Source organism: Bubalus kerabau, chromosome 19, assembly GCF_029407905.1.
Source record: "Bubalus kerabau isolate K-KA32 ecotype Philippines breed swamp buffalo chromosome 19, PCC_UOA_SB_1v2, whole genome shotgun sequence".
NCBI lineage: Eukaryota > Metazoa > Chordata > Mammalia > Artiodactyla > Bovidae > Bubalus > Bubalus kerabau.
The window spans coordinates 34,948,883-34,972,867 of NC_073642.1; the positions used below are offsets into that span (position 1 = coordinate 34,948,883).

The window sequence follows — 23,985 nt, forward strand, 5'->3', positions numbered from 1 at the left end:
GCTGGGCAAAGGTGTGAGCGATTTGGGGCAGGCGCGGAAGGCAGGTATGTGGGTGCAGTCAGGTGCCGGCCCTCCAGGCCACGCTCTTCCGCGGCTCGGACCACCAGTGGAGCCGGGCCTCCACCTCTGGGAGGGGGGCTTGCGAGGACCCTGGGTATGTTCCCATCACTGGTGCCCACAGGGTCCAGCGAGGGGCAGGCTGAGGCTGGGGGATGGTCTCCAGGGAACCTGAACAAAGAGGAGGGGATTGGGCAGGACCCCTGAGAGCGGGAGGGGACAGGAGCCCAGCTGGGAGAGTCCAGCCGGGTGTGCTGAGCCCGCCCGCTGCCCGCCTACCCTTTCATCTCTGCAGCTTCTTCCTCCCTGGTCCTTCCTTGAGTGTGTGTCTGTGGGTCCATCTGGGTGGGTGGGAGGAGGGGAAGGAAGGGGGGAGGTCTCTCTGGGCAGCTTGGATTGGATAAAACTTCCTTGAAAATGGTGCTTTGAGGCAAAGCCTACCCGTGGCCAGTCACAAAGAGACAGACAGGTGCTCTAGCAAGAGCCCAGGGACCCCCAGGGGGCACCGACCCCGCGGGATAATAGTCTCTTGCAGGACCACATGAGACTGGGCGGGAAGGGACAGGAGGGGACAGGAGAAGCCCTTCCCTCCTCTTGCAGCCCTCACTCCCAAACGGGCTTTTCCCAGAGAGCTAAAAGCAAGAAAGTAACCTTTAGGATTAAAGAGAAACGTTTCTTTGTTTGGGTTTTTCTTTCTTCTTTTTTTCCCCCTCTAAGCCTCTTTTCACATCTGTAGTGGCTTTTTCCCTCTTGTTTGGGGTCAGAGGAGAAGGGCTTGAGGATGTCCACCCAGGCGGCAGGGAACCAGACCTCCTCCGGGGCCACTGACAACGAGGATTCCTATGACAGCTGGTACATCGACGAGCCCCAGGGTGGCCAGGAGCTCCAGCCCGAGGGGTGAGTTGGACTCTCTCTGGCTCTTCTTGGCCAGCATGTGGGGTGTGGCAGAGGTTACTGATATTGGGGGGCGGGTGGGGAGACCCTGAGCAAGGGTTGCTAAGAGGGACTCTGTTGCTCATTCGCTGTGTGGACCCTTGGCAAGTCACAGCCTCTCTGGGTTTCAGCTCCTCCCCTGTTCTGCGAGAACAGCCCTCGCGCTGGTGTTAAGATACTTGAGGTGGGGGACCTTGGTCAGGCTAGGCGCCTAACTATCACCTGTGTGGTGTGTTTATTTTTTGACTGTTATTTGGGAGGGGATGGTGGTGCCATGCTACATGGCTGGTGGGATATTAGTTCCCTGGCTAGGGACTGAATCCGGGCTCTGGCAATGAAAGTGCTGAGTCCTAACCACTGGACCACCAGGGAACTCCCTGTGGTGTGTTTCAAAAACAGACTCCTGGGGCCCCTCTTGCAAACTCAGATCCAACCGGGCTGGGTGACTCTGGCTTATAGCCAAGACGGAGAGTTCTGGGTGAGTGGCTGGGGGAAGTCGGGCCTGCCTTCAAGGGGTTACTGGTCTCTGAGGTGACCATCCTGGGTGCACTGTTAATGAGCATCAGTTTCTCCGAGCAGCCCCGGGTCAGGGGGAGGCCTGGGGACAGGCTGCCCTGTTGGAGCAGGCTGGTCTGAGGCTCTGTGAAGATAGGAGATCCAGTTCTCTTCAGCAGGAGTGCTCGGGCCAGGTCAGGGGAGGGAGGCGGCCTCTGCCCAGATCCCTCTATCTTTGTTTAGTCTGGGCACTCTGGCAGAGGAGCTGGGCCTCCCTGTGCCCCCATGCTGCCAAGGACGTCCGGCCTGCGTGGGCCCCGGAGCCCAGTTCTCCCATTGTTGTTCCTGGCCTCGGCCCCATCCCCCACCTCCCTGCTCTGTCTGAGGGTTTCGGGAACTGAAAAGGTGAGGTAGGCCGGGGGTGGGGGGTGGGTGGTGTCAGCCAGATGTGTGCACATCTGTTCTCCATCAGCAACCAAAACTGGAGAAGGGAAAATGCTCTGGTGCCTTCCCAGGGGCCGGGCTGCGGCCTGGCCAGGCCTGGGTCACCCGGCAGGGAGGGAGGCTCCACCCCAGCCTGGGGGAAGGAGTATTGTTTGGAGGACTTGGGGTTCTGACCACCTGGGAAGCAGTCCTGCGGTCAGCACAATGTACCTGCCTCCCTTGCCTGAAAGCCTAGGGCTCTCCAGGTTCCTGCTGTGTGTGTGTGTGTGTGTGTGTGTGAGAGCTGAGAGAAGCAGAAGAATGGAGAGAGGCCCAGGAGCCCCAGGAGGACACAGACTTCCACCCGTTAAGGCCTTAGTTGGAAGCTGTGTCCTTAGCCACCTCAGGGCCCAGGCATTGGCTGGGGCCAGGTGCCTGCAGCCAGCTCCATGGCTCCGGTATTTAGACGTGGCCTTAGAATAAAATTGGAAGCGTGGCAGGGACTGGGTGACGAGCAGCACTACCTCTGAGGTAGGTGACATCTCATATTTGTAGCTCCCTTCTCCCACTGCAGGTGAGAATGAAGAACTTTGTTTGACTCTATGTACTTGGCCCAACCAAGTCGAACTTATTGCTGGAGGTGGGGAGCAGGAAGCTGGGAGCCCAGGGGAATCCCAAGGAGGCGAATTTGGACTCACTTCTTCCCGTGTGAGTCAGACACCCTGGTGAGGTGGTGCCCCAAAACTTGGAGGCGCTCTGGACAGGGTTTCCCCTTGTGCCCTGGACAGGGTTTCCCCCTGTGCCTCACTGGGCTGGAGTAGGGGCCGTGAGCGCTGGTGACAGTGTTCGGGACGGACTCAACCTCCTGGTCACACTGACCCACGTGCCCCCTTGGCACCAGGGCCTGGCTGGAGAGGTTAGGGGGTGCGGGTGCGTCTGATGGGGATCGGATGCACTGGCTGGGTTCTTCTCTGGACATAGGATTGATCTATAGAAGCCAGGCTGGCTCCTTCCTCCCCCCAAAGGCTCCTCCGGCCAGGTTATGGGCGCTACTTGCCATGTGCTCATGTGTCATCCACCCATCATCAATATTGAGCTCCCCAGCCAGAGCCTGGGGACACAAATACATCTGTGGCAGCTGTCCAGGATGTCAGTCACCTCCCCACCACTTCAAAGGGCTGCCTGGAAGGCGGAACTGGGAGGCTTCCTCCATGGCCTGCCCTCCTACCAAGCGAGGCCAACGCCAGGGTGATGTGCAGGTCACTCTGCTGTGGGAGGGGGACAGGGTCAGGGAGCAGGGCTCCACCTGGACCCCAGGCCTGCAGACCCCTGCCCCAGACAGTCAGCCTCTCTCACCCCCAGAGCTGTGCTCTACCCTCTGCTCTGGGTGGGGCCCTCTGCAGCTTCTCACTCAGACCCAAACTCTAGAAACAGTTTTCTGGCTTCTCCTTTGTCCCACTGTCCTCGCCACATGGCAGCCTGGCCTCTGTCCCCAAGTGCCTATCACCACCTCTGAATTGCCCAGTACCAGGCCTCTGCTTCCTTGGACTCCATTTGACTCTGGTCCTCACTCTTTATCTTGGAATAAGGCCCAGGACCCTTCAGCCATCCCAGAAATGCCCCTTCCCTCTGCTCCTCCACATTAAGTCATGCCAATTCTTCCTCCTAAATACCTCTGAGACCGTTTACGTTGAGCCATTTGAAAATGCTGATACTCAGCTGTCTTTGATGTAAAGAAATGGCAGTTTCATATGGTTCAACTTAATAGCTTCCACATACTCCTTATCTTTCACATCCTGTTCACTTGCAGCTACTGGAGTCAGACTACCTCAGCTTGAAATCTGGCTCTGGTGCTTTACTAGCTGTGTGATTTGGACAAGACCCCTAGCCTCTCTGAGCCTTGTTTTCCTCGTTTACATGAGGAGGATCCTAATAGCATCCACCTCCTAGGTAATAACTGAGTTAGCACGTGGAACAAGCAGTACTCAATGCTTAGTAAGTACTAGGCTGGTATTTTGTTTTTAATGTTTATTTATTTGGCTGCATTGGGTCTTAGCTGCTGCACACAGGCCCCAGAGCACTCGGGCTCAGCTGTTGCAGTGTGTGGGCTTGGTTGCCCCACAGCATGTGGAATCTTAGTTCTCTGACCAGGGGTTGAACCCATGTCCCCTACGTTGGGAGGTGGATTCCTAACCACTGAACCACCGGGAAAGTCCTTCAAATCTAGCCACAGAAATCTCCTAGAATCTGGAACACTGTCCTGCTTAAACACTCTCAGTGCCTCCCAGGCCTGCTGTAACCGGCCCTCAGCCTGCCCTCTGGGCTCCAATCAAGCTGAAAGCCTTGTGCGGCCCCAGCTCCACTCGCTGCTGCCCGCCACTGCACTTTCTCCCGTTCTGTCCTCCACATGGAGCTCCCTTGGCCCTGGTTTGCCTGAAGAGATGCTAACCATCTCCCAAACTCAAATACCACCCGCCCCGAGCCTTGCCCCAAATGTCTCCCCCTCTTCATCCTCATCTGCTTGTGCTCCCTCAAGGACCAGGCTCCCACCCCCACCCCCTGTGGTGTTCTTTGTGCCTGTGCCATCTTGTCTGCCCCGCAGCATGAAACATGGGTCCACGAGCCATCAGCCAAATGCTTGCTCAACCAAATTTCTGTTGCCCAGACCTCAAACATTTGAGGGTCCATGAGTCTCAGCCAAATGGAGCTAAATAAAGGGTAGATGGAGGCAGGTGCCAGGTGGTACAGAAAGGCCGGTGATTCCCCCAGACAGGGCCCTGGAGGGGGTCCCGGGTGCCTCCTGGTCTAGGATGAATGGGAAAGGATCAGGCTGCCCAGGGGCAGTTTGCTGAGCCCCTGCTCTGGCTGGGCCGGGGGGTGGGGGCATGATTGAGTCACTTTGTCAAGTGATGAGATGCCAGCAGAGATGGCCAGGAGTGGTAGCTCTGGACTCTTGGGGCTGGTCAGGGGGCCTGCCTCACCCAAACCCCACCCCACATACTCCAGTAAGGTGCCTCAGAGTTGTAAGTGGGGTGTGCGAGGCCTGAGCGCAGACAGAAGGAACCTGATCCCCTGTGGCACCTACTCTACCACGAGCTCTATTCTGCTTTGGAAAGAGGCTGGAGCTGCCGGGGCCAAGAAGTTGCTCAGAAAAGACTTGTTCTGTATCCTGCCACCCGAAGGACAAGCCCACGCAACTGGGTTCTTTCCTGCTGCTCACTCTCCGGGATTTCCAAGCTCAGGAAGCCTGGGTCAGGAAGCAGAGTCCTCAGGTTCACCCCTGAGATTCGTCTTGTCCACACAGGGAAAGAAGCCGAGCAGGGTGGGTGAGCCCTCTACCCCTACCCCTGGGCAGGCCCAGCTGCAGCAGGGGCTTCCTCTGATGCCTCGTCCGCCAGAACTTGGTGGCCCCGTCCACACTGGTGACCTCCTACTGGTGCCCCCAGGCTCTGGCTGGGCAAACCCAGAGGTCTAGCCCTCCCCCAGGAACCCAATCCTATCTGCTCTTCTAGGTTCAGGTCCAATCCTGAGCTCAGGGCTTCCACCTGATCCCTTTCTCTGACACATGACTCAGCCCTTAGCAAAAGTAAAACAAGTAGAGACATAAATCCTGGAAGACCAAGGCCGATCATTCCAGTCACAGTCAGACCAAACTCAGATACCAGTGAGTGAAAGGCAGATCACAGAACCAAGTGCTTGATTGCTGGATCCAGGTGGTATGCTCAGCCGCAGTTTGGAGAAGAGGCCTTTGACACCTGGAGCAGTCCAGGGGGCTTCCTGGAGGAGGGAGGAATGAAGTGAGCCTGGATGGAGAGAAAGGCTGAGTCGACCCATTCTGTTTCTTCCATGTCTTCCCCCGGGAGCCCTCTGTCTCCTTCAGCCCTGTAACCTGAAGCCTTGGTATGGGACCCGCATCCCGTAGGGTGATGGGGCCCAGAACAGCTCTGAGAAGATGAAACTGTGTTTGCGTGATCAGAGGGGTCAAGGGAGGTGATGAGTAGAGCCCCAGCATAGGGAGCCTGGAACCCCAAACCTGACCGCACACCTGGGATTTCCCTACCTCGGCCTGACCAGCCTTCACTTGCTCTGCAGGCTGGTCCCCTCCTGCCAGCCCAACGTGCCACCCAGCCTCTACCACACCTGCCTGGCCGTGCTGTCGGTGAGTCCAAACTGACCTTCTGCCAGCCTGAACAGAAGGATGTAGGCTGGGGTGGTGAAGAGAGAAGTTGGAGCCTCAACGTGGGTGGGGGGCGGGGTGGTACTAGGAGTTCTCCCAGGGTAGGGACCCAAACCAGGACGCAGATGGAGTCTAACCTCTCAAACTTCTGTCACCTAAGTGCCAGTCCCCAGCATGCCTCCCGAGTGTGCATGGGGGTTAGGGGGCTCCCAGGGCCAAGGGCTCTGACTCAGCCCCTGGGGAAGGCCTGGGCACCCTAGCCCCACCTCTGTGCTCTTCTTTCAGATCCTCGTGTTGTTTCTGCTGGCCATGCTGGTGAGGCGCCGCCAGCTCTGGCCCCGCTGCGGGCATGGCAGGCCCGGGCTGCCCAGGTTGGTGCCTTGGCCCAGGCTCCCCTCTCTGGGGGGCCCAGCTGACAGGGCCACTCTGGAAGGGTGGTGAGTTGTTAGGTAGCTGGGCCTCAGTGACACCCAGAACCCTCTCAGTCTGGAGGCTCTCCCATCTGCCTCCCCACCAAGATCTCCAGGTTTGCTTGGGACCCCCAGAGAGAAGGGGAGGGACCTGCTCAGGGGCACCTACTCCTGTTCCAGACCCCAGGGAGACCGAGCCCAAGAGGGCCCAGCCCCAGGACACACCCCCTCAGGCAACCCATGGTCTGGACAGGCCATGATCACTCCACGCCATCTTCACCCTCTTCCCTGAGGGTGTTTCCTACTGACACAGGTTTATGATGGACTGACCTCCAGCCCCTCTGGCTGAAATTTCTCCCCCTACCTCCTTCAGCCTTGCAACCCCAGAGCCTGGGGTGGGGATGACCCTGAGGAGTTGGGACTGGGCAGGCATGTGTGGGAGAGACTGAAGAATCGGGGGAGGTGGTAGGTGGAGCCCCAGTGTAGACAGCCTTGCACTCAGAACTGCACACCGAGGTGGGGCCTGCCATGCTGGTTTTGATGAGAATGAGCCAGGGGTTTCTGCTGTACTGGCTGGCCAGGAAAAAGAGCTTGCCCTGCCTAGGGGAGGGCCCGGCGGAGAATGAAGCAGGATAGAGCCCTCTGAGCATGGAGGCAAGCTGGAGCACCAAAGCAGAGGGTCTCAGAGGCTTGCTCTGAGCTCAGAGGGGCAATGCCTGGGATAACTGTGCCCGCTGTCTGCCCTCTGCCCTGGGGCCACTCCCAGGCCAGGGCGGCGGCCGTTGCATAAGGATGTTGTGACTCTCCAGCTCTCTGAAGGTCTGCCAGCCCAGACAGACCGATTAGTGTGGAGGCGGCCGTTTCCTGAAGCTTCCAGAGTGGGCGGGGCGGGGGATGGGGAGCAGCGCTTAGACTTGTTCCTTCTGCGTCTGTGTGTAGCGGGGAGGGGGGCGTTTTCCTGAGTCACTTGCCATAGGGCCCGGGTCTGGATCCGTAGGAGGCACTCCACAGATATTTGTGGAATGAATACATGAAGGGGCCTCAGTTTCCCCATCTGGAAAGGGGAAGGATTCCACCTCCCCCGTGTTTGGAACACAGGGTGGTAACGGACGTACAGGGCCTGAGTGACTCCCTCTTGTCCTGCCCCTGCTCTATACCAGCCCTGTGGATTTCTTGACTGGGGACAGGCCCCGGACCGTGCCTGCCGCCGTCTTCATGGTCATCTTCAGCTCCCTGTGCCTGCTGCTCCCCACTGAGGACCCGCTGCCTTTCCTGAGCCTCGCCTCACCACCCGGCCGAGGTACCCAGACGGCTCACGCCCCGGGCTGGATGGACGGCAGGGGGCGGGTAGGAATCCAGAGCACTGGGGCTCCTGATCCCGGTCATGAGCCATTGGCCAGAAGACACTGTCCCATCACCCTCGCCAACTGTCCCACCACAGTGCCTGGAATCTTGTCGCTCCGCCCTTGGGTCAATGCTGCCCTCTCAGCTCCTGTACAAACTCTGCTCCCCTGGGTGAAGGGGCAAAGGCTGAGTCCCCCAGACCGCAGACAACCTAGCCCTGCGTGAACATGAAGGAGCATCGGGAGGGGACCAGGGAGGGCTCCTGGAGCGTTGATCTGGGCTTAAGGAGGTGGTGGTAGAAAGCACAGCCACCATCCGGAGGAGCCACCGCTGCCCAACGTGGCCTCTTTAGGTCATCTGGTCCTCGCAACGACTCCCCAAAGTGCAGATATTAGCCCCATTCTACAGTGGTGGCCAAGGGTCAGGATGGGAACACTAATGAAATAGTAGCTGAATTTATTTAGTACTAGCTCAGGTGTGGTGCTATGCACCCTACATATACCTTCTTCTTTGATCTTTGCTAATATGCTCTCTTATTTCCATTTTACAGATGGGGAAGCTGAGACTTCAAGAGGTAACTTGCCCAAGATCACGGAGGTGATACTGGTCAAGAGCCTGGCTTGAATGCAGGGCTCTTGCCTGTTGAATCAGCCGAGGGGCTGGGAAGATAGAGACAGGAGAGAAGTGGGGATGGGCAGGACCCAGGCCCCACCTCCGCTCCTCCATCATGTATCTCTCTGCCTGTCTTGCCTTCCAGGGCCTTGGAAGATACTGGCTCTGCTCTATTACCCTGCCCTCTACTATCCGCTGGCTGCCTGTGCCACCGTCAGGCATGGAGCCGCCCACCTGCTCGGCAGCCTGCTGTCCTGGGCTCATCTGGGGGTCCAGGTCTGGCAAAGGGCAGAGTGTCCCGAGTCATCCAAGGTAACCACGGACTCGGGACAGCCCGGGACAGTGAGGCATGGGGGAGCCGCGTCAGCCGGAAAGGGCTCCTATCGTCTCTGTCTACATGCTTCCCTGCTGCCTTCTACTGAGCACGGGATTCATGCCTTTAGCCACGTGCTCATTCCAAGCTCGGCCCTTCTGTGGGAGAGACAGCCGGGCCTGCCCTCAGGAGCTTCCTGTCTGGGAGGGGGAAGGGAGGGAAGGGACAGAGAAGGAGAAAGAGGAACCCTGAAATCTCCCCATTATTAATTGCCAAGACTTCCCTTGGCCAGGCTGGAGAGGGAGTGAAGAGAGCTGCAGAATGCAAGCACTGAGTTGGGGGATGGTCTCAGAGGGCTGAAAAGAGAATTCCAGAACCTCAGACCCTGGTTCACTGGGCTTGGTTAGGGTGTGAAGCTGCCTGGTCCAGAGCCCAAAGGGTCCGGGTGTAGCCTGCACAGTCAGACAACCCGGGTTTGAATCCAGCTTTATCCCTTCCTTCCTTAGTTCATTCTGCAAACACATTTGAGTATATTCTCTGTCCCAGGGGCATTTCTAGGCCCTGAGTAGAGCTGTGAATGAGACCGATGAAGTCCCTAGCATCCCAAGAGCTGCCTTTTCAGGAAGGGGACCCACAGTCAGACAAGCAAATATATGCGATGACGCCAAGTGGTGCCAGGTTCTTTGAGAACACCTTATCCCCTTTCTGAGGTTCAGGTTCCCCCACCCACCCCACCCTGCTCCCACAATGGAGCTAATAACACGAATCCCTCAGGGTAGAGTTGAAGCTTAGGTGGTTCCCGTGAGAGTAAGGACTTGGTTGGTCTTTTTTCACCAGCCAGGACCTGGCACATACTAAGCTCTCAGTAAAAACATATGGCATTAACAAATAAATGAATCCATGTTCAACCCCAGGAGGGCCTCAGCCCCGGGAGGCAGGGTATGTTCTTCGCAGTCGCTCAGGTTGCAAACTGTAATAGAAAAAAACAAAAACAGGCCAGCGTCAAAGCCCCAGGAGCATAGGGACGTAGAAGGTGGCTGTCTCCTGTTTCAGGTCCCATGGCAGTCCCCTGGGATGGGTAGGAGGGGCTCACAAAACGTCCTCCCTTTGGCTCCTGAAAGGGCCCAGGGTGTCTAGGGGCCTGGGGAGGGGCAAGCACCTCTGTGGGGCCAGAGAAGGAGAAGTAGCAGTCGGTGCCAAGTGGCCTAGGTTGTAGGACAGGGGTAGAACCAGAAGCCTTCCCACGCACCCTCGATCACCTTCAGGGGCCCCTGTGAGCTGGGAAGGGAAACGATTTGATTGGGGAAATGAAGCAGAAGGTAGATGTGTCTTGGTGTTTGTCCATCCCTCCAGATCTACAAGTACTACTCCCTGTTGGCCTCGCTGCCTCTCCTTCTGGGCCTCGGATTCCTGAGCCTTTGGTACCCAGTGCAGCTGGTGAGAAGCTTCAGTCATGGGGCAGCCACGGGTTCCAAGGTAAAGGCACAGGGCTGGGGTGGGCTTGTACGTGGCACTCAAGACACCTTGGACTCACCCAGGTCTTTTGGTCTCCTCCATGTGGTCATGCTTGGTGTAGGGCCTAGAACATAACAGGTGCTCAGAAAACATTTGCTGAGTCGCTGAGGAACTTGTGAGTCCTCCTTCCCCAAGCAAAGGCCAAGCCAGGCCCTCGGCTGGCACCCAGGATGCCTGGGACACCGAGCTGTTTGCAGAGTGGGGACTCAACAAAGGAGAAGTGGGCTGGAAGACAGGGAACTTGTAGCTCTATTTCTGGAACATGGAGGATCCAGCTGGAGAAATGAGACAGGCCAGGGCCTTGGGCCTAATAGAAGTTCTGCAGATGCTGACATGATTCAGGGAGCACCCAGGGCAGAATTGCATTATGAATCAACCCTAGGTTGGATAACTTTGGATAAAGGGGAGGGCTGGAAGAACTAAGTCACGCTTGGAGGGCTTCCTGGAGGAAGTAGACATTGCAGGGGCTGAAGGACAGGGAAGATCTGGAGTAGGGAGAGAAAAAGAAAGGCATTGCAGGCATAGCAAAGAGTGTGAGTTGCAGAGATGGGGTGCATCTGTTTCATTCTTGCATGATTTGCAGCATCGGGCAGGTCTTAGCACAGGAGTTACTGTTCAGTCGTTCAGTCATGTCTGACTCTTTGTGACCCCATGGGCTGCAGCTCGCCAGGCTTCCCTGTCCTTCACCATTTCCCAGAGTTTGCTCAGACTCGTGTCCATTGACACAGTGATGCCATCCAACTGTCCCATCCTCTGTCACCTCCTTCTCCTCCTGCCTTCAAACTTTCCCAGCATTATGGTAGAGATGGTAGACACTCAGCAAATATTTCTGAAGTTTTGGGTAGGTGGGTGTGTGGAGAATTCTTACAAGATGCGGCAATCATATTCATTCTCCAAGCACCTATACTATGCCAGGCCCTGGGCTGGGACTATAGACTCAGCCGGGTGACCTGTGTTGGACTTCCAAGGCTCCCAGCGTGCTGGGGCAATGGATATAGAGATATACTTACAGTGCGGTGTGAGAATTGCAATCCCAGAGCATGGGTGGAGGAAGGGTCAAGTTTTTTCCTGGTGAGAGAAGGGGAGGAGGGAAAGTACCCCACAGAGATGCAAAAGGCTGGTTGCTCTGCAGATGGGGAGGTTGAAGGAAAGGCTTGAAGGGTGGCATCCAGGACAGACAGCGGGTGGGTGGTGGTGCCAGTTCCTGGCGACATACAGAGCCCTATATGAGAGCAGGTGTGCGGGGGACAATGTACAGCTGTGCGTGTGTGGTGCCGAGGGGTCTGGCGGGCAGCTGGACCCTGGGCCTGGAGCTCAAAAGGGGCTGGGACTGAAACCAGAGAAGAAGTGAGGTCCCCACAGAGGGGAGAAGAGGCAGGTGGGCTCAGCATCTCCAGGGTGGCCCCAGATCCCCCACTGGCCCACTTGACTGCAGGTTTCATGCTCACAGGGTAGCAGTAGGGTCCTCAGTACTTGTCACTACTGCCCTCCAGACGCTCAGAGGAGGGGAGCGGCTCCCCAGGATACGCCAGGCACGTCTCTGCCTTGCTCAGGCCCTTCCCTCCTCTCCTGGGGATCTTCTCAGCCTCTCCTTCCATTGCAAGCCTTTCCTCTTGGGAAGTCTTAGGAGAAATAAAATCCTCTTTGGCCCTTGGTCAAAGAGTTTTAATCCTCAAAGGACACAGTCATTCTTTGAGCTGATCCACACCTGCCCTGGATCCCAGGGTTCCCATGGCAATGGGTGACTTGGCCTATATTTTCCAAATGATCAGGGGCCAGGGGCTCACCACATCTTACTGTGGGCCTCTGCCACTTGGCAGGCAGCTTAAGGCCTGGAATGTGGCTTAGACAAATCAGGTCACCCTTGTGATCTCCCTGGAGTAGGAGAGGCCTGGGGCATCTGACCCAAAACGGCCCAGCCTGTCTCCTGGTCAGGGATAAACTCGTGGGACATAGTCTCCCTTTAGCCCCGATCTCAGCTAGCAAAGGCCAGAGAGCCAGGAGGAAAGCAGTGATGTGAAGAGACTGAGTAAAGCCGGGGAGGGTTGGAAATAGCCCTTAGGAAAAACTTGTCAGCATTGAGAGTTCTTAGCTAGGAGACGGATTAGTCTTTTATTTAAGGAGGAGGGGAGGGCAGCTTTGGGGGGCCCTTATCCCCACAAGGTGCCCTTTCTCTGTACTCTACCACAGCCAAGAGGTTTGTATGGAGCACCTACTGGGTGCCCACCATGGTACCCTGAGCGAGGGCCCCAGGGATGGCTCAAGACAGGTCCTATCTTCTTGTCCTTCTGTCCCCACAGGGGCTGCAGAGCAGCTACTCTGAAGAATATCTGAGGACCCTCCTTTGCCAGAAGAAGCTGAAAAGCAGGTGAGGTTCCAGGCACATCCTTTGAGCTGGGGGACAGGCCTGGGCAGGCAGGTTTGTTTGGGAGGTTGGCACTGGGCCCCATGGTGGGGCAGAGTTGAAGAATCAACCGGACCCTGGGGCCCAAGCTCGGGGCAGGAGCTTCTCCTGAGAGCTGCCCCCCGCCTGGGTCTTTCCTCAGCTCGCACACCTGCAAGCGTGGCTTCGCGTCCCGCGCCTGGATCTACTTCAGACACTCCGTCTACATTCCACAACGAGGTATGGGGTGGGGAGCTGAGGTCAGGAGTGACAGGTGACCTCACCCTTCCTTTGCACAGAGCAGCTGCTGTAGAAAGCCAGCTCCTACCTTTAGATTCATTGTCATCAGGAGCAACAACCCCAGCTTGGGACAAGGGGAAGCCCCTGACTGGCCTTGGTGGTCCAGGATCCTGTGAGCCCTGGTCCTATTCCTGGGTCCTTTGGGTGGGAGGGGGCTCCGGGGCTTGGGTGGTGCTGGGGTTCACCATGCCCATCCTTTTGGGGACTGCAGGATTCCGACTCCCCCTGAAGCTGGTGCTCTCAGTCACCCTGACAGGGACGGCCATCTACCAGGTATGTCCTGCCTCTGTTGTGCCATTTGCCTCTGGACCCCTGCTCCCAACCCCCAGCCCTGAGATGACTTAGACTCCCCCACTCAAGTCTCCAAGAGCCCCATCCACAATCCTATCCTCTTGCTTCTGGCCATCTTGGGAATGCTGGCCTACCCAGAAGGGAGGGGATGCTAACCCTTGTTGGGCTCACACAGGGTCAGAGCATGAGTTTTGGAGTCATGTAAACCAAGATTTAAATCCTCGCTCCTTTATTTACCTCAAGTGATGTTGGACAAATTACTCAACATCCCTGAACCCACTAGTTCGGCTGTGAAATGGAAGAAATAGAAATACTTCCTTTCAGTCGGGAAGATTTAGTGAAATAATGTATGTTTGATAAATCCCCCCCACCACCACCACTGCCCCTCCCCCTAAAAGAGACAAAAAAATGGAAAATCCTGGGAGGTAGGTATGAGTCTTCTCCCCTTCACAGATGGAGGAAATTGGGGCTGAGAGATGAATTTGACTTGGCCGTGTTCCTACAGCCAATATCTCAGGGTAGCCAAATCGAATCCAGGTCTGGCTAGCTTCAATGCCTGTGCTCATTTATGGGACACTTTGCTTTCTCCAACGTGGAAAAATTGGAAATTCCATGCTAAATTTAGATAGATGATTCAGAGATGCACACATGCGCTTGTGTTGCTTGAAAGCATGTCTGGGTCGATGAGGCTAAAGTCGTATCTGTAACATGCTGATTAGAGGCTCGAGGATGCTGCTCTAAGAGACAGATAAGAACACTGTGATGAGTGATGGGCACTGGCTGCAGCCCATGGGCTGCTGGAGTTTATCTCCTGAAGTCTCAGAAAACACTTCTCCTGGGATTGGGAGTGCCTGGTGTGAGCACAGCCAGGCCCTGCCGCCCTGATTTCGGGGTTCTTCCAGGTGGCCCTGCTGCTGCTAGTGGGCGTGGTACCCACCATCCAGAAGGTGAGGGCAGGGATCACCACGGACGTCTCCTACCTACTGGCCGGCTTTGGGATCGTGCTCTCAGAGGACAGGCAGGAGGTGGTGGAGCTGGTGAAGCACCACCTGTGGGCTCTAGAAGGTGAGGCCTCCCAGGAGCCCCCGAGGCGCCGCAGTGGGGACCCAAGCTAGGATGCCTGAGCTCTGTCCCAGGAGCCACAGACACGTGGGGTGCCTTGGGCGTCCCCTCTCTGAGTTTCGGCTGCCTCATCCACAAATTGGGAGGCTGGAGCTTCCAGTTCCGAGTCTCTGAGACCTGAAGGGGTCATCTCACTGGCCCCCTGTCAGCTTGTGTGGGATCTCTCACCCCCACCAGCACCCCTACCCCCAGCAACTTTGCCCTGCTCCGCAGGGGTGGGGGTGGAGGAGGGCATGGTGTGTGTGAGCTGAGGGGACAGCCGTGGGCTCTGAGGGAAGCAGAAAAGGGGGCAGTGTGGTGGGATGGCGGGCCAGGATTCTGAGCTAATCCTATGGCAGGTGGGTGGGGTCAGGAAGGGCGAATGCTCTCTCTTCCCAATCCCTGTCCTCAAGGCACCTCCTTTCTCCTTCCTTCCCTTGACAATGAGCTCCTAGGCTCCGAAACTATACCAGCTGCCCCCCACCCAATTCTGTGGTCTGATGCCTCCTCTAGCCCTTAGCCCTGTTACCCACCTGCCTCATCTCCACAGCCCTATGCTGGAGACGGAGACACATCCTCACTTGGGGATGAACTGGTCTGAGGTTGTACAGCCAGGCAGAAATAGAGCCAAGAGAAGAACAAAGTCTCCTAACACCCAGGTTGGGACTACCCACCACCTTAAGACAGGACCTGGTGGTCAGATGTCATGTGGCCCCCACTCTCTTCTGGCTAGGGAGTCCCTGGCTGGCACAGGCACCCTGGCTCTTGAGGAGTAACATGTGATGGTTGGAGCTTAGGCTGCCATTATTGCAGGTGGAGGTATGACTGCTGGGCCGCTCTTCCTTACCAAGACCATCAGGGAGGGAATAGGGGTGGGCAGAGGTGTGTGCAGTGACTGCTTCCTTCCCTGACCACCACTTTCCTGAGTGAATCTACTCCCCTACCAGAATCTGTCCTGGAACTGTGGCTGAAGCCCACAGGTGACAAGCTCTGGAGGGGCTGAAAATGACATCTCCAAGATTTTCCAAGTTGGTTGCAATCTGAGCCACAGGCAGGAGCAGACATGACCCTTATCAGTCCATATCCAAGCTCAGACCTTGCTCACAGCAGCCCTGTTGGGTCAGCACTATTGATCTCCTCTCACAGAGCAGGAAATCAAGAGGCAGACATGCCTAGGACAGGGGATTTGGTTTCCACTCAACACACTTGACACTTATAATCATGTGCTGCAGTTTCCAAGCCCAAATGCTCCCACTCTGAATCTCCCTGGAAGTGGGGGTTAAGTAGATCAGTGTTTACCTTTCTAGCTCACAGACAAGGCAAACTGAGGCCCAAGAGGTTTAGGGATATGCCCTAAGCACAAGGCAAGCCAGGGGTGGAACTGAGATGAGATCTGAGGCCCTTTGGTCTGTTCTCTGCCTAAGAAGCTAATGTCTTCTGAGCTTTGAGAGCCTGTTTTAGGGCTACCCACCCAACACCTGGACCATAAGCCCAGCATCTTTCACAGAAAGCTCGCACTCTTGAGTCAGGTCAGCTAGATTAGAATTTGTGCTCCATCACTTACCAGCTGTGTGCCCTGGGCAAGCCGTTTATGCCTTTGGATCTCAATCTCCCTACCTGTAAGATGGGTGTTGAAGCTCTAAAGGCATCTTTGTCCTCAAGACTCCTGATCGGGTGTGTGAGACAGACTGATCCACAAAACCCGGGCCTGGAAGGGGGAAGGTGCAGAGTTCCAGAGGAAGCGAAGAGCAGGAAGATTTTATGAGTACCAGGATTAGGAGGGAACCAAGTGAGGGAGAGAGGAGCAAGAGGTAGACACCTGGAGACCAAAGGCCAGGCTGGGGGTCAGGGTCAGATAACTTTTCCCCTTAGTTAACCTATTCACTCATCTTGGCAGGCTCCGCAGGCAAACTCCTTGCCTCCTGGCAGAAACAGTCCATCTTTGCTGGCACCGTGTTGGCTCTAGGAGGGCAGGGCTCTAGACGGAGCGGAGCAGAGCTGTGCATGCCCAGGGCTTTCTTCTAGCCTTATGTTCAATAAAGGGCCCCCCTCTGCCTCCTTGCACGACTGAACCAGGGCAGGCACAGTGGCCCCAGGTTTCTGTAGCGGCCCTCCTCTCTCCTGTCTGTGCCTGAGAATCACCTGGTAACTTTTAAGAAATCCTGAGGCTCTAGTCAGACTTCAGAAACCTGGAGGGTGGGGCCCAGCCTCTGTGATTGGACAAGCCTTCTCCATGATTCAAATACAAGACTGAGTTTGAGAACCACTTGTAGCAGGCGCTCTACACATGCTTGTTGGCCTGATGGATTTCAATCAACTGTTGATTCAAAGAAATCATTAAGGCTCTGACTTTGGAAAAAAAAACAAAACCCAGTTCAGTGGTTCTCAACCCTGAGTACACGTTGGAATTACTGGGGTTGCTTTCCCAAAGGCTAAGGTCTGGGTCCTATGCCCAGAAATTCTGACTTAATTGCTCTGGGGCGCAGCTTGGGCTATGGGAATTTAAAAATTTTTTTATTTTTTTAGCCGCATGGGGTCTTAGTTGCAGTATTCAGGATCTTTCCTTGTGGCACATGGGCTTAGTTGCCCTGCAGCATGTGGGATCCTAGTTCCCCGACCAGGAATCAAACCCGAGTCTCCTGCATTGCAAGGCAGATTCTCAACCACTGCACCACTGGAAGTCCCTGGGCCATGGGAACTGAAAAGCTCCAGGTGATCCTAATATGCTGTCAGTGATAAGACCCACAGTGCCTGTGGCTACAAGGACCCAGTGCTTGCCTCTCCCGCGTGTGTTTACTCCCCTCCTGAGTCTCCGATGGGAACCAGGAACACTTCCCTCAGATGACTAATGAGATCAGGGTGCAGACCTCCCAGGCTTATCCTAGATCAAAAGATTGCACAACCTGCTCCATAACTTCCAAGCGGTGTGGCTGGTGGGTCAAGCCCACCAGCTCTGAGTCTCAGCTTCTTTGTGGGTCCCACGTCTCCCTGGGCCTCTCCCGTGGGGTGGTTCTGAGGGTACTGAGTGAGACTGGCTATGGATATAGGGTGGAAAGGTTGCGGCCCTGCTGTGCTTAAAGACCAGGCTTGTTCACAACACACCATGCAATTTCTCCCAGTTGCTGCTGATACAAGGAACTCCTGGCCAGGGTGGATGGGGAGTTGAGGAGATGGGTAGCAGTGGTTATGTCCCTCATTCTGATGGACTCAGGTCACACTGATGGGTGCTCGTATCTTCTGTGCTCTGAACCAAGGCCACCGAGGCAGGCCTTGATGGGATTTTAGGGTTCACAATATGCTGGGAGATGGGCAGCCCAGCGATGTGCCTGGTATGGACAAGCTGAGGCTGGGCGATGGAATGGTCTCCTGACGCCTCACAGCCAGGAGGTCATGGAGCTGGAGGCAGACACCAGGCAGAGCCCCGTGGAGTCCCTCACTGGGGACCATGCAGCAGTGGAAGCAGCAAGACCAGGGTGAGGGCCAGGTCTGCAACCTCAGAGCTGGCCTCTCCCATCCTGGCCATCAGATGTCACCTGCCAGTATGGGCCAACCGAAGTTGTCGACTTACACTGGATCTGAGAACAGGGAAAGAGACGAGAGGCCTCTGCTCAGTGTGGCTGTGGGGTGGGGGTGACTCCCACCCAGCCGTCCCTCGACAGCAGTTCGGAGATTCCCAGGAGACCCGGCCCAGGCCCTGACCTCCCACTTTGCTCTTTCCGGCCTTCCAGTTTGCTACATCTCGGCCTTGGTGCTGTCTTGCTTGCTGACCTTCCTCATGCTGGTCCACTCGCTGGTAACACACAGGTCAGTGGCAGGCTCTGACACCCCCTCATACAGATGTGGGGGCGAGGTCGGGCCTGCAGGACCCCTGACCCAGGAGGGGAAAATCTTGGGACTAGAAGGAGGAGAATGCCTGCAGGACCGAGCTGTCCCTGAGGCCAGCTGCCCTTCGGAGGGCGGAGAAGGTGGGGTGTCCCTGTCTGGGTGGAGAAACGTCCCTGAGTAACGCAGGGCACGGCTGATGAAGGGCTGAAGTGTGGAGTTTGTCCTCTGAGGAGGGGTTACCTGGGAGAGCTGGCATCCTATGGGGAGACGAGGGAGGCAGGGTGCCATGGGCGGGAGGAGCTGCGTGAGCAAGAGCAAGTGTGAGTGTGGGTGAGGGGGTGGGCCGGCTGGCGCCTGGGGCACCGGAGAGATTCTTGTGGATATTGAATGCCAAGCCGCCTACCTCGCCCTTTCATGGTGAATGGTAAGGAGCACTGAAGAAGTGTGAGCAGAGAAGGAGAGAAGGTTCTGGTTGGGAGTAGGGTGGGTGGGAAGGGGAGGGCCAGGGACTTAGCAGGGAGCTGGTCCCCATGCTTTGCATTGATCAGGCCTCAGAGTTCCTGCTGCAGGATCTTTTCTTACTGGGTTGGCGCTACTTGTTGTCATTTTTCAGCTGCTAAGTCGTGTTTAACTCTTTGCAACCCCGGGGACTGCAGCACGCAAGGCTTTCCTGTCCTTCATCAACTCCCAGAGTTTCCTCAAACTCATACCCATTGAGTCAATGATGCCTTCCAACCATCTCATCCTCTGTCACCTCCTTCTCCTCCTGCCTTCAATCTTTCCCAGCATCAGAGTCTTTTCCAATGAGTTGGCTCTTCCTGTCAGGTGGCTAAGGCTGTCAAGCCTCTGCCTACCTGGAACCTGGCCTCCTGCCCTGGTGGCTGAGCTGCAAGTCATTTTCCATCCCTACTGTTGTGTCTCATTTTCCTGACTTGGCTCAGGTTGAGTCTTCTCTTTTAATTTGTCTCCCTTGATCCCTGCCCCACCCCCTACCAGCTTACTCTTATTCATCCTTTAAGACGCAACTCAGGCATCACCTCCTCTGGGAAGCCCTCCCTGACCTCCCAGTATGGATTAGTAGGCTCCACTGGGCTCCCACAGCCCTGGGCTTCCAGAGGCCAGCCCAGAGCTGGGAATAAGGAAGCATGCGTGCTCCCTGAGGTCCCTGCCTTCCTCACTCCCATCCTAGGACCAACCTGCGAGCTCTGCACCGAGGGGGCGCCCTGGACATAGGCCCCCTGACCCAGAGCCCCCGCCCCTCCCGCCAGGCCATATTCTGCTGGATGAGCTTCACCGCCTACCAGACTGCTTTTACCTGCCTTGGTGAGCCCCCCTCGCCTGCTCCACCTGACCTCAGTACTGACCTCCATCCAACCCCAGACGCTGGCCCGAGTAGGGGAGGGAATGCACTGCAAGTCTTGGCTGCCCCTGCGGGTCTGCCTGTGCTGGAGCTGGCTCTGGGGTAAAAGCAAAAGGAAGGAGCCACCTTGCCTCCCCTGCCCTCAGGGAGTCCGCACAGGTGGGATAAGAGGGAGGGGATAGGTGCAGGAGCCCTTGGTAAAAGAACATCCATCACTAGGTTGGCTCCTGGGTGCTACCAGGTGTTAGGATAGAGGGTGACCCAGGGCTGGAAAATTGAAGGAGGCACATTCCTGCTCTTGTAAGGGAGGGCTATATCATGATGGGCTCTCAGTAGGTAATGAGATCCCTGTCACTGGGAGTATTCAAGCAAGACTGATATTGTCCAGTCACTAAGTCACATTCGACTCTCTGCAACCCCGTGGACTGTATCACGCCAGGCTTCCCCATCCTCCACTAGCATGGTTATGTGGCCATTATTGGGGGCTGCAAAGGGGGTCCTACTCTGAGAGAACTGGACTAGATGGACTTCAAGGACCCTTCCGTGCTCCAAGTTTCTGATTCTTCCCTTGGGCACTGCAGTGAGTAAAGTCCTCTCAAATGTGAGCGGGCTGAAGCCAGCAAGGACCTGATTTCCCTTCCTGCTGCTTCTTTCAGTCCTCACCTCTCTGGGTAAGGTGGGAAAAGATGATAAAGGGGTAGAGGGACTATTAACACTGAAAGTCATGAGTCCTTGAATTGGTAAACTTTAAGCCTCTGAAGCCCTTTTGTACACATCCTAGGTCAACAATTAGCCCATCATTTCAATAGACAGCTTTCAGGTGCCTACCATGGGCCAGGCTCTGGCCAGTAGGAATGTAAACATTAATTTCAAATACTGTCTTGTCCTCAAGGATGCAGGAGCAATTGGGGGAAAAATAACACTTGCAAAGCACTTTGTGGTTTTCCAAGAGTGGCCACAGATTTTGTCTCACTGCCTCCTCAGCACGGCCCTCCTGGGTAGGGGCTGCTCTCCCCTTTTTACAGAGGAAGAAACCAAGGCTCAGAGAGGTTAAGTAACTTGCTCAAGGAGGCACAGCTAAACAGCAGCAGAGCAGGGATCTGAAACCGGGTCTACCCGATGCCAAAGCTTTGAGTGCCTGGGAATGGAGGGGGTGGGCTGATGCCTGTGCTCCTCCTCCCGCTGCTGGCAGGACTCCTGGTACAGCAGATCCTCTTCTTCCTGGGGACCTTGACCCTGGCCTTCCTGGTATTCATGCCCATGCTTCACGGCAGGAACCTCCTGCTCCTCCATTACCTGAAGTCCTCGTGGTGAGTGAGGAAGGGGCTGAGGGTTCTGAGACCCCTTCCCCAAGGGCCACTAACAGTGACACCCTCCCCATCCCCTCACCTCCCACAGGCCCTTCTGGCTGACCTTGGTCCTGGCTGTGACCCTGCAGAACGCGGCGGCCCACTGGGCCTTCCTGGACACTCACCATGGACGCCCGGGGCTGACCAACCGGTGAGCTGGCTCCAGGGCTCGTGGCTCCCTCAGGCCCTCAGCCACCTCTTCCCTGTCTTCCTTTCTGTCCCCTTCTCCCTCCACTGCCGTCTTCCCCCTTTCTCTAACAGGGAACCCCAGTGGGTGGTAGAAAGAGCTCGCCTTATCCACAGAGAGAGGCGGCGGTGGCCCAGCTTAGTTCAAAATGCCTCTGTTTACCTGTCACAGGGCCAGAAATACCCCCTTGAGTTTCCCTGTCTTGGGGATCAGCCCTGCTCTCCCCTTTGCAGGAAGGAGGTTAATAGCCATGTCATTTTTTCTGCTAGGCTGTGGGAGAACCTGGCCCCAGGAGAGGCTTAGAGTTGTGGACAAGGGACCCAGAGGAGGGAGGTGGGAGACACCAGGATCATAGAAAGATCCATGCGGACCTGGAGTGAAGCCCCAAATCTTCCACTGACCAGCTAGACAGTCTTAGCTAAGTCACCCCATCTGTCTGGGCCTCCCAGATTGGGGGAATGGATGAGCTGGGTTAAGAGAGCAGACATAAGGCACAGGGCGGGTGCACAGAGGTGTACTCAGTAAATACACAGCAGCTGTGGTCATCTCAGTCTGACACTGACCCTGAGGAAGGGCCTCTGTGTGGGGACCTGCCTCAGCCCTCCTCTCCCGGCCCGCAGAAGAGCACTCTATGCAGCCACCTTCCTTCTCTTCCCCGTCAACATGCTGGTGGGCGTCATGGTGGCCGCCTGGCGAGTGCTCCTCTCTGCCCTCTACAACGCCGTCCACCTTGGCCGGATGGACCTCAGCCTGCTGCCGCTTAGAGCTGCCACTCTTGACCCCGGTAAGGTCACTGGGCAGGAGCTGAAGGTGGGGGATGCTCAGGCTGGCCAAGCAGGGAGGGAGGCTCTGCCCTGACCTAGTCTCCTTGGAGGATGTCCGTAACCCTGAGCCGTGGGTATGTGCAGAGGGCCACGCGCTCGCATGCAGGGTGTGCAGGACACTCCCCGGGTCTGTATTATGGGCTGTCTGGGCCCTCCCCGACTAGCGCTGCACCCCCACCCAGGCTATCACACATACTGCAACTTCTTGAGGATGGAGGCCAGCCAGTCACACCCAGCTGCGACGGCCTTCTGTGCCCTGCTCCTGCGGACTCAGAGGCCCCTGCCCCGCGCAACCCCCCAGGATGGCCTCAGATTGGGGGAGGAAGAGGAAGGTGCGCCCTTCCACTGGGGATGGGGGGAAGTGGAACCCACCTGGCTTCTCCCAGGAGAAAGGCATGCCCCCCTCTCCAACACAGGCAAGGTGAATGGCCCCCCAGAGAGGGCCAGGAAAATGCTTACTTCCTCTCTGGGCTGCCTGTGGGAGAGAAGAAGTGAGAATTTTCCTGGTCCGTCTCAGGGTAACTTTTTCCTTGATACTAACATATACACACCGTCTGTCACATGTGTGTGCACACACTTAGTTCTCACTTGGGGAATGAGACCGCTGTCTTGCCAAGGGGCTCTGTCACCCCCACCACCCAGGCCACCCCTACTCTCCTAAGCAGTCTGTCTCCCCCTGCCCTGCAGCCTAGGTGTAGTAGGGAGGGGGACACTGAGCTGGTTCCAGTCCCTTGTCCCAGCCCTGCCTCCACAGAGCTCCTCCTCTCCCTCTCCTACCGGCCATCCAGAGGATGACCACCTGAGCTTGAACAAACCCCTTCTGCAGCCCCACACTTCTCCTAGCTTCCCACCCTGTGAAATAGCATCCGGAGCCCCTGTCTCGTTAACCTCCCCCACTCTACATGTGCGATTTTCAGATTCTGCCCCCATCTTGGTGCTGGGGTGGCAGAGGGAGGGCAGGGTTTGGCTGGGTGTTTGTTGAGTGACTCACAGAAGGCCTCTTCTCAGGGATTCAGCTGCTACAGACCAAGGACCTGGTGGGCAAGGGAGCAGGGCCCAGGGCCCGCCAAGGCAGGGCTCGCTGGGGTCTGGCGTACACGCTGCTGCACAACCCAGCTCTGCAGGCCTTCCGGAAGACAGCCCTGCCAGGTGCCCGGCCCAACGGTGCCCAGCCCTGAGGCTGGGGGAAGGCCACACTGCCGTGTCCTTGCCTCCCAGCCCATCCCTCCCTGGCTCTCCCAGCATCATCACCATGGCCATGGCAGCCCTCTGCTTGGCCCCAGCTCTGCCCGCAGGTCCCGGGGATTTAGCGGGACCAGCCGGGGGTTGCTCTGGTTGGATGGAAGTCTGTCAGCACTATGAGCCTCGAGCCTCGGGAAGGCTCTGGTCTGCCCCTCTTGACCTTGGGAAGCCAGTGAGGGCTCTGGAGAAGGCGAGTGGTGGTTTTGCCTCTTGGCCCAGGAAGTAGGTCCAGGTCCCTCCTGATGCCCAGCCCTGCCACCAGCCTCCAGGCTTCCCTGAAGCCTTCTCCTGATGGGTTGGCGATTCAGGCCAGGACAGCCTAGCTTTCCAGCTTGGCCCCCTCAGCTTCAGATGGACCTCACCACCGTGATGAGATGCAGTGCCTCCTGTCTCTTGCAGCTTTGCCCCTCTCCGTCTGGGGGCCCTCATGGCTTGCAAGGCAGCCCAGGAGGAAGCCATGGGCTCCTACCCCACAACAAAGTCATGGCTCAACCAGACCCCACACCGAGCTGGCCACACTTGAGAACCTGATATTTTTGTAGTTGGTATGCCCTTAGAGGTTATGAAAGAGGTTAGTGTGCTGTCTGTAATAAACTTGTGCTTGAGAAGCAGTCCTCCTGAGGTGGGGGGTGGGGGCGGCGGATATGTGGGGAAAACCACCCGGACTCTCAGTGAATCAACTGTGTTTGTGGGGCTTGGGTGGGGTTGGGGTATTCTGGTCACATGCTGGGCTGGGTGGAGAGGGCAGAGGGGAACCCATGGCCACATCCCTTTGGGTGGAGGAGACACTGGGGACCCAGAGTGCCACCCCTGAGCTGTGCGAGTGTGGGCTTTGGAAGTAGGA

At 56.7% G+C, this 23,985-nt stretch overlaps 1 protein-coding gene across 2 annotated transcripts; it reads left to right on the top strand.

Moving 5' to 3' along the window:
* Positions 1 to 823: 823 nt before the first annotated feature.
* On the top strand, positions 824 to 23,733 carry STRA6 (signaling receptor and transporter of retinol STRA6). Of its 2 annotated transcripts, none has more exons than XM_055555876.1 (18): positions 824 to 954; positions 6,001 to 6,067; positions 6,371 to 6,456; positions 7,656 to 7,795; positions 8,390 to 8,413; positions 8,597 to 8,763; positions 10,118 to 10,240; positions 12,580 to 12,647; positions 12,826 to 12,902; positions 13,174 to 13,235; positions 14,156 to 14,318; positions 18,083 to 18,158; positions 19,369 to 19,502; positions 20,732 to 20,849; positions 20,938 to 21,039; positions 21,696 to 21,859; positions 22,082 to 22,231; positions 22,908 to 23,733. In XM_055555876.1, exons 1-18 carry the CDS (start codon positions 839 to 841, stop codon positions 23,075 to 23,077), a joined length of 2,007 nt encoding a protein of 668 aa, XP_055411851.1. In that variant the 5' UTR covers positions 824 to 838; the 3' UTR covers positions 23,078 to 23,733. The 2 variants fall into 2 exon arrangements, with proteins under 2 accessions (XP_055411851.1, XP_055411849.1); XM_055555874.1 differs by having other exon boundaries at positions 839 to 954; positions 7,683 to 7,795.
* Positions 23,734 to 23,985: the final 252 nt, after the last annotated feature.

What these genes read in the sequence shown, in the direction of transcription:
- STRA6 (XM_055555876.1), top strand. Translation starts at nt 839, where the DNA reads ATGTCCACCCAGGCGGCAGGGAACCAGACCTCCTCCGGGGCCACTGAC. An exon ending in GACTGCTTTTACCTGCCTTG is followed by an intron (nt 19,503 to 20,731) that starts GTGAGCCCCCCT and finishes CGCTGCTGGCAG; the next exon opens with GACTCCTGGTACAGCAGATC. An exon ending in CGCCCGGGGCTGACCAACCG is followed by an intron (nt 21,040 to 21,695) that starts GTGAGCTGGCTC and finishes CCCGGCCCGCAG; the next exon opens with AAGAGCACTCTATGCAGCCA.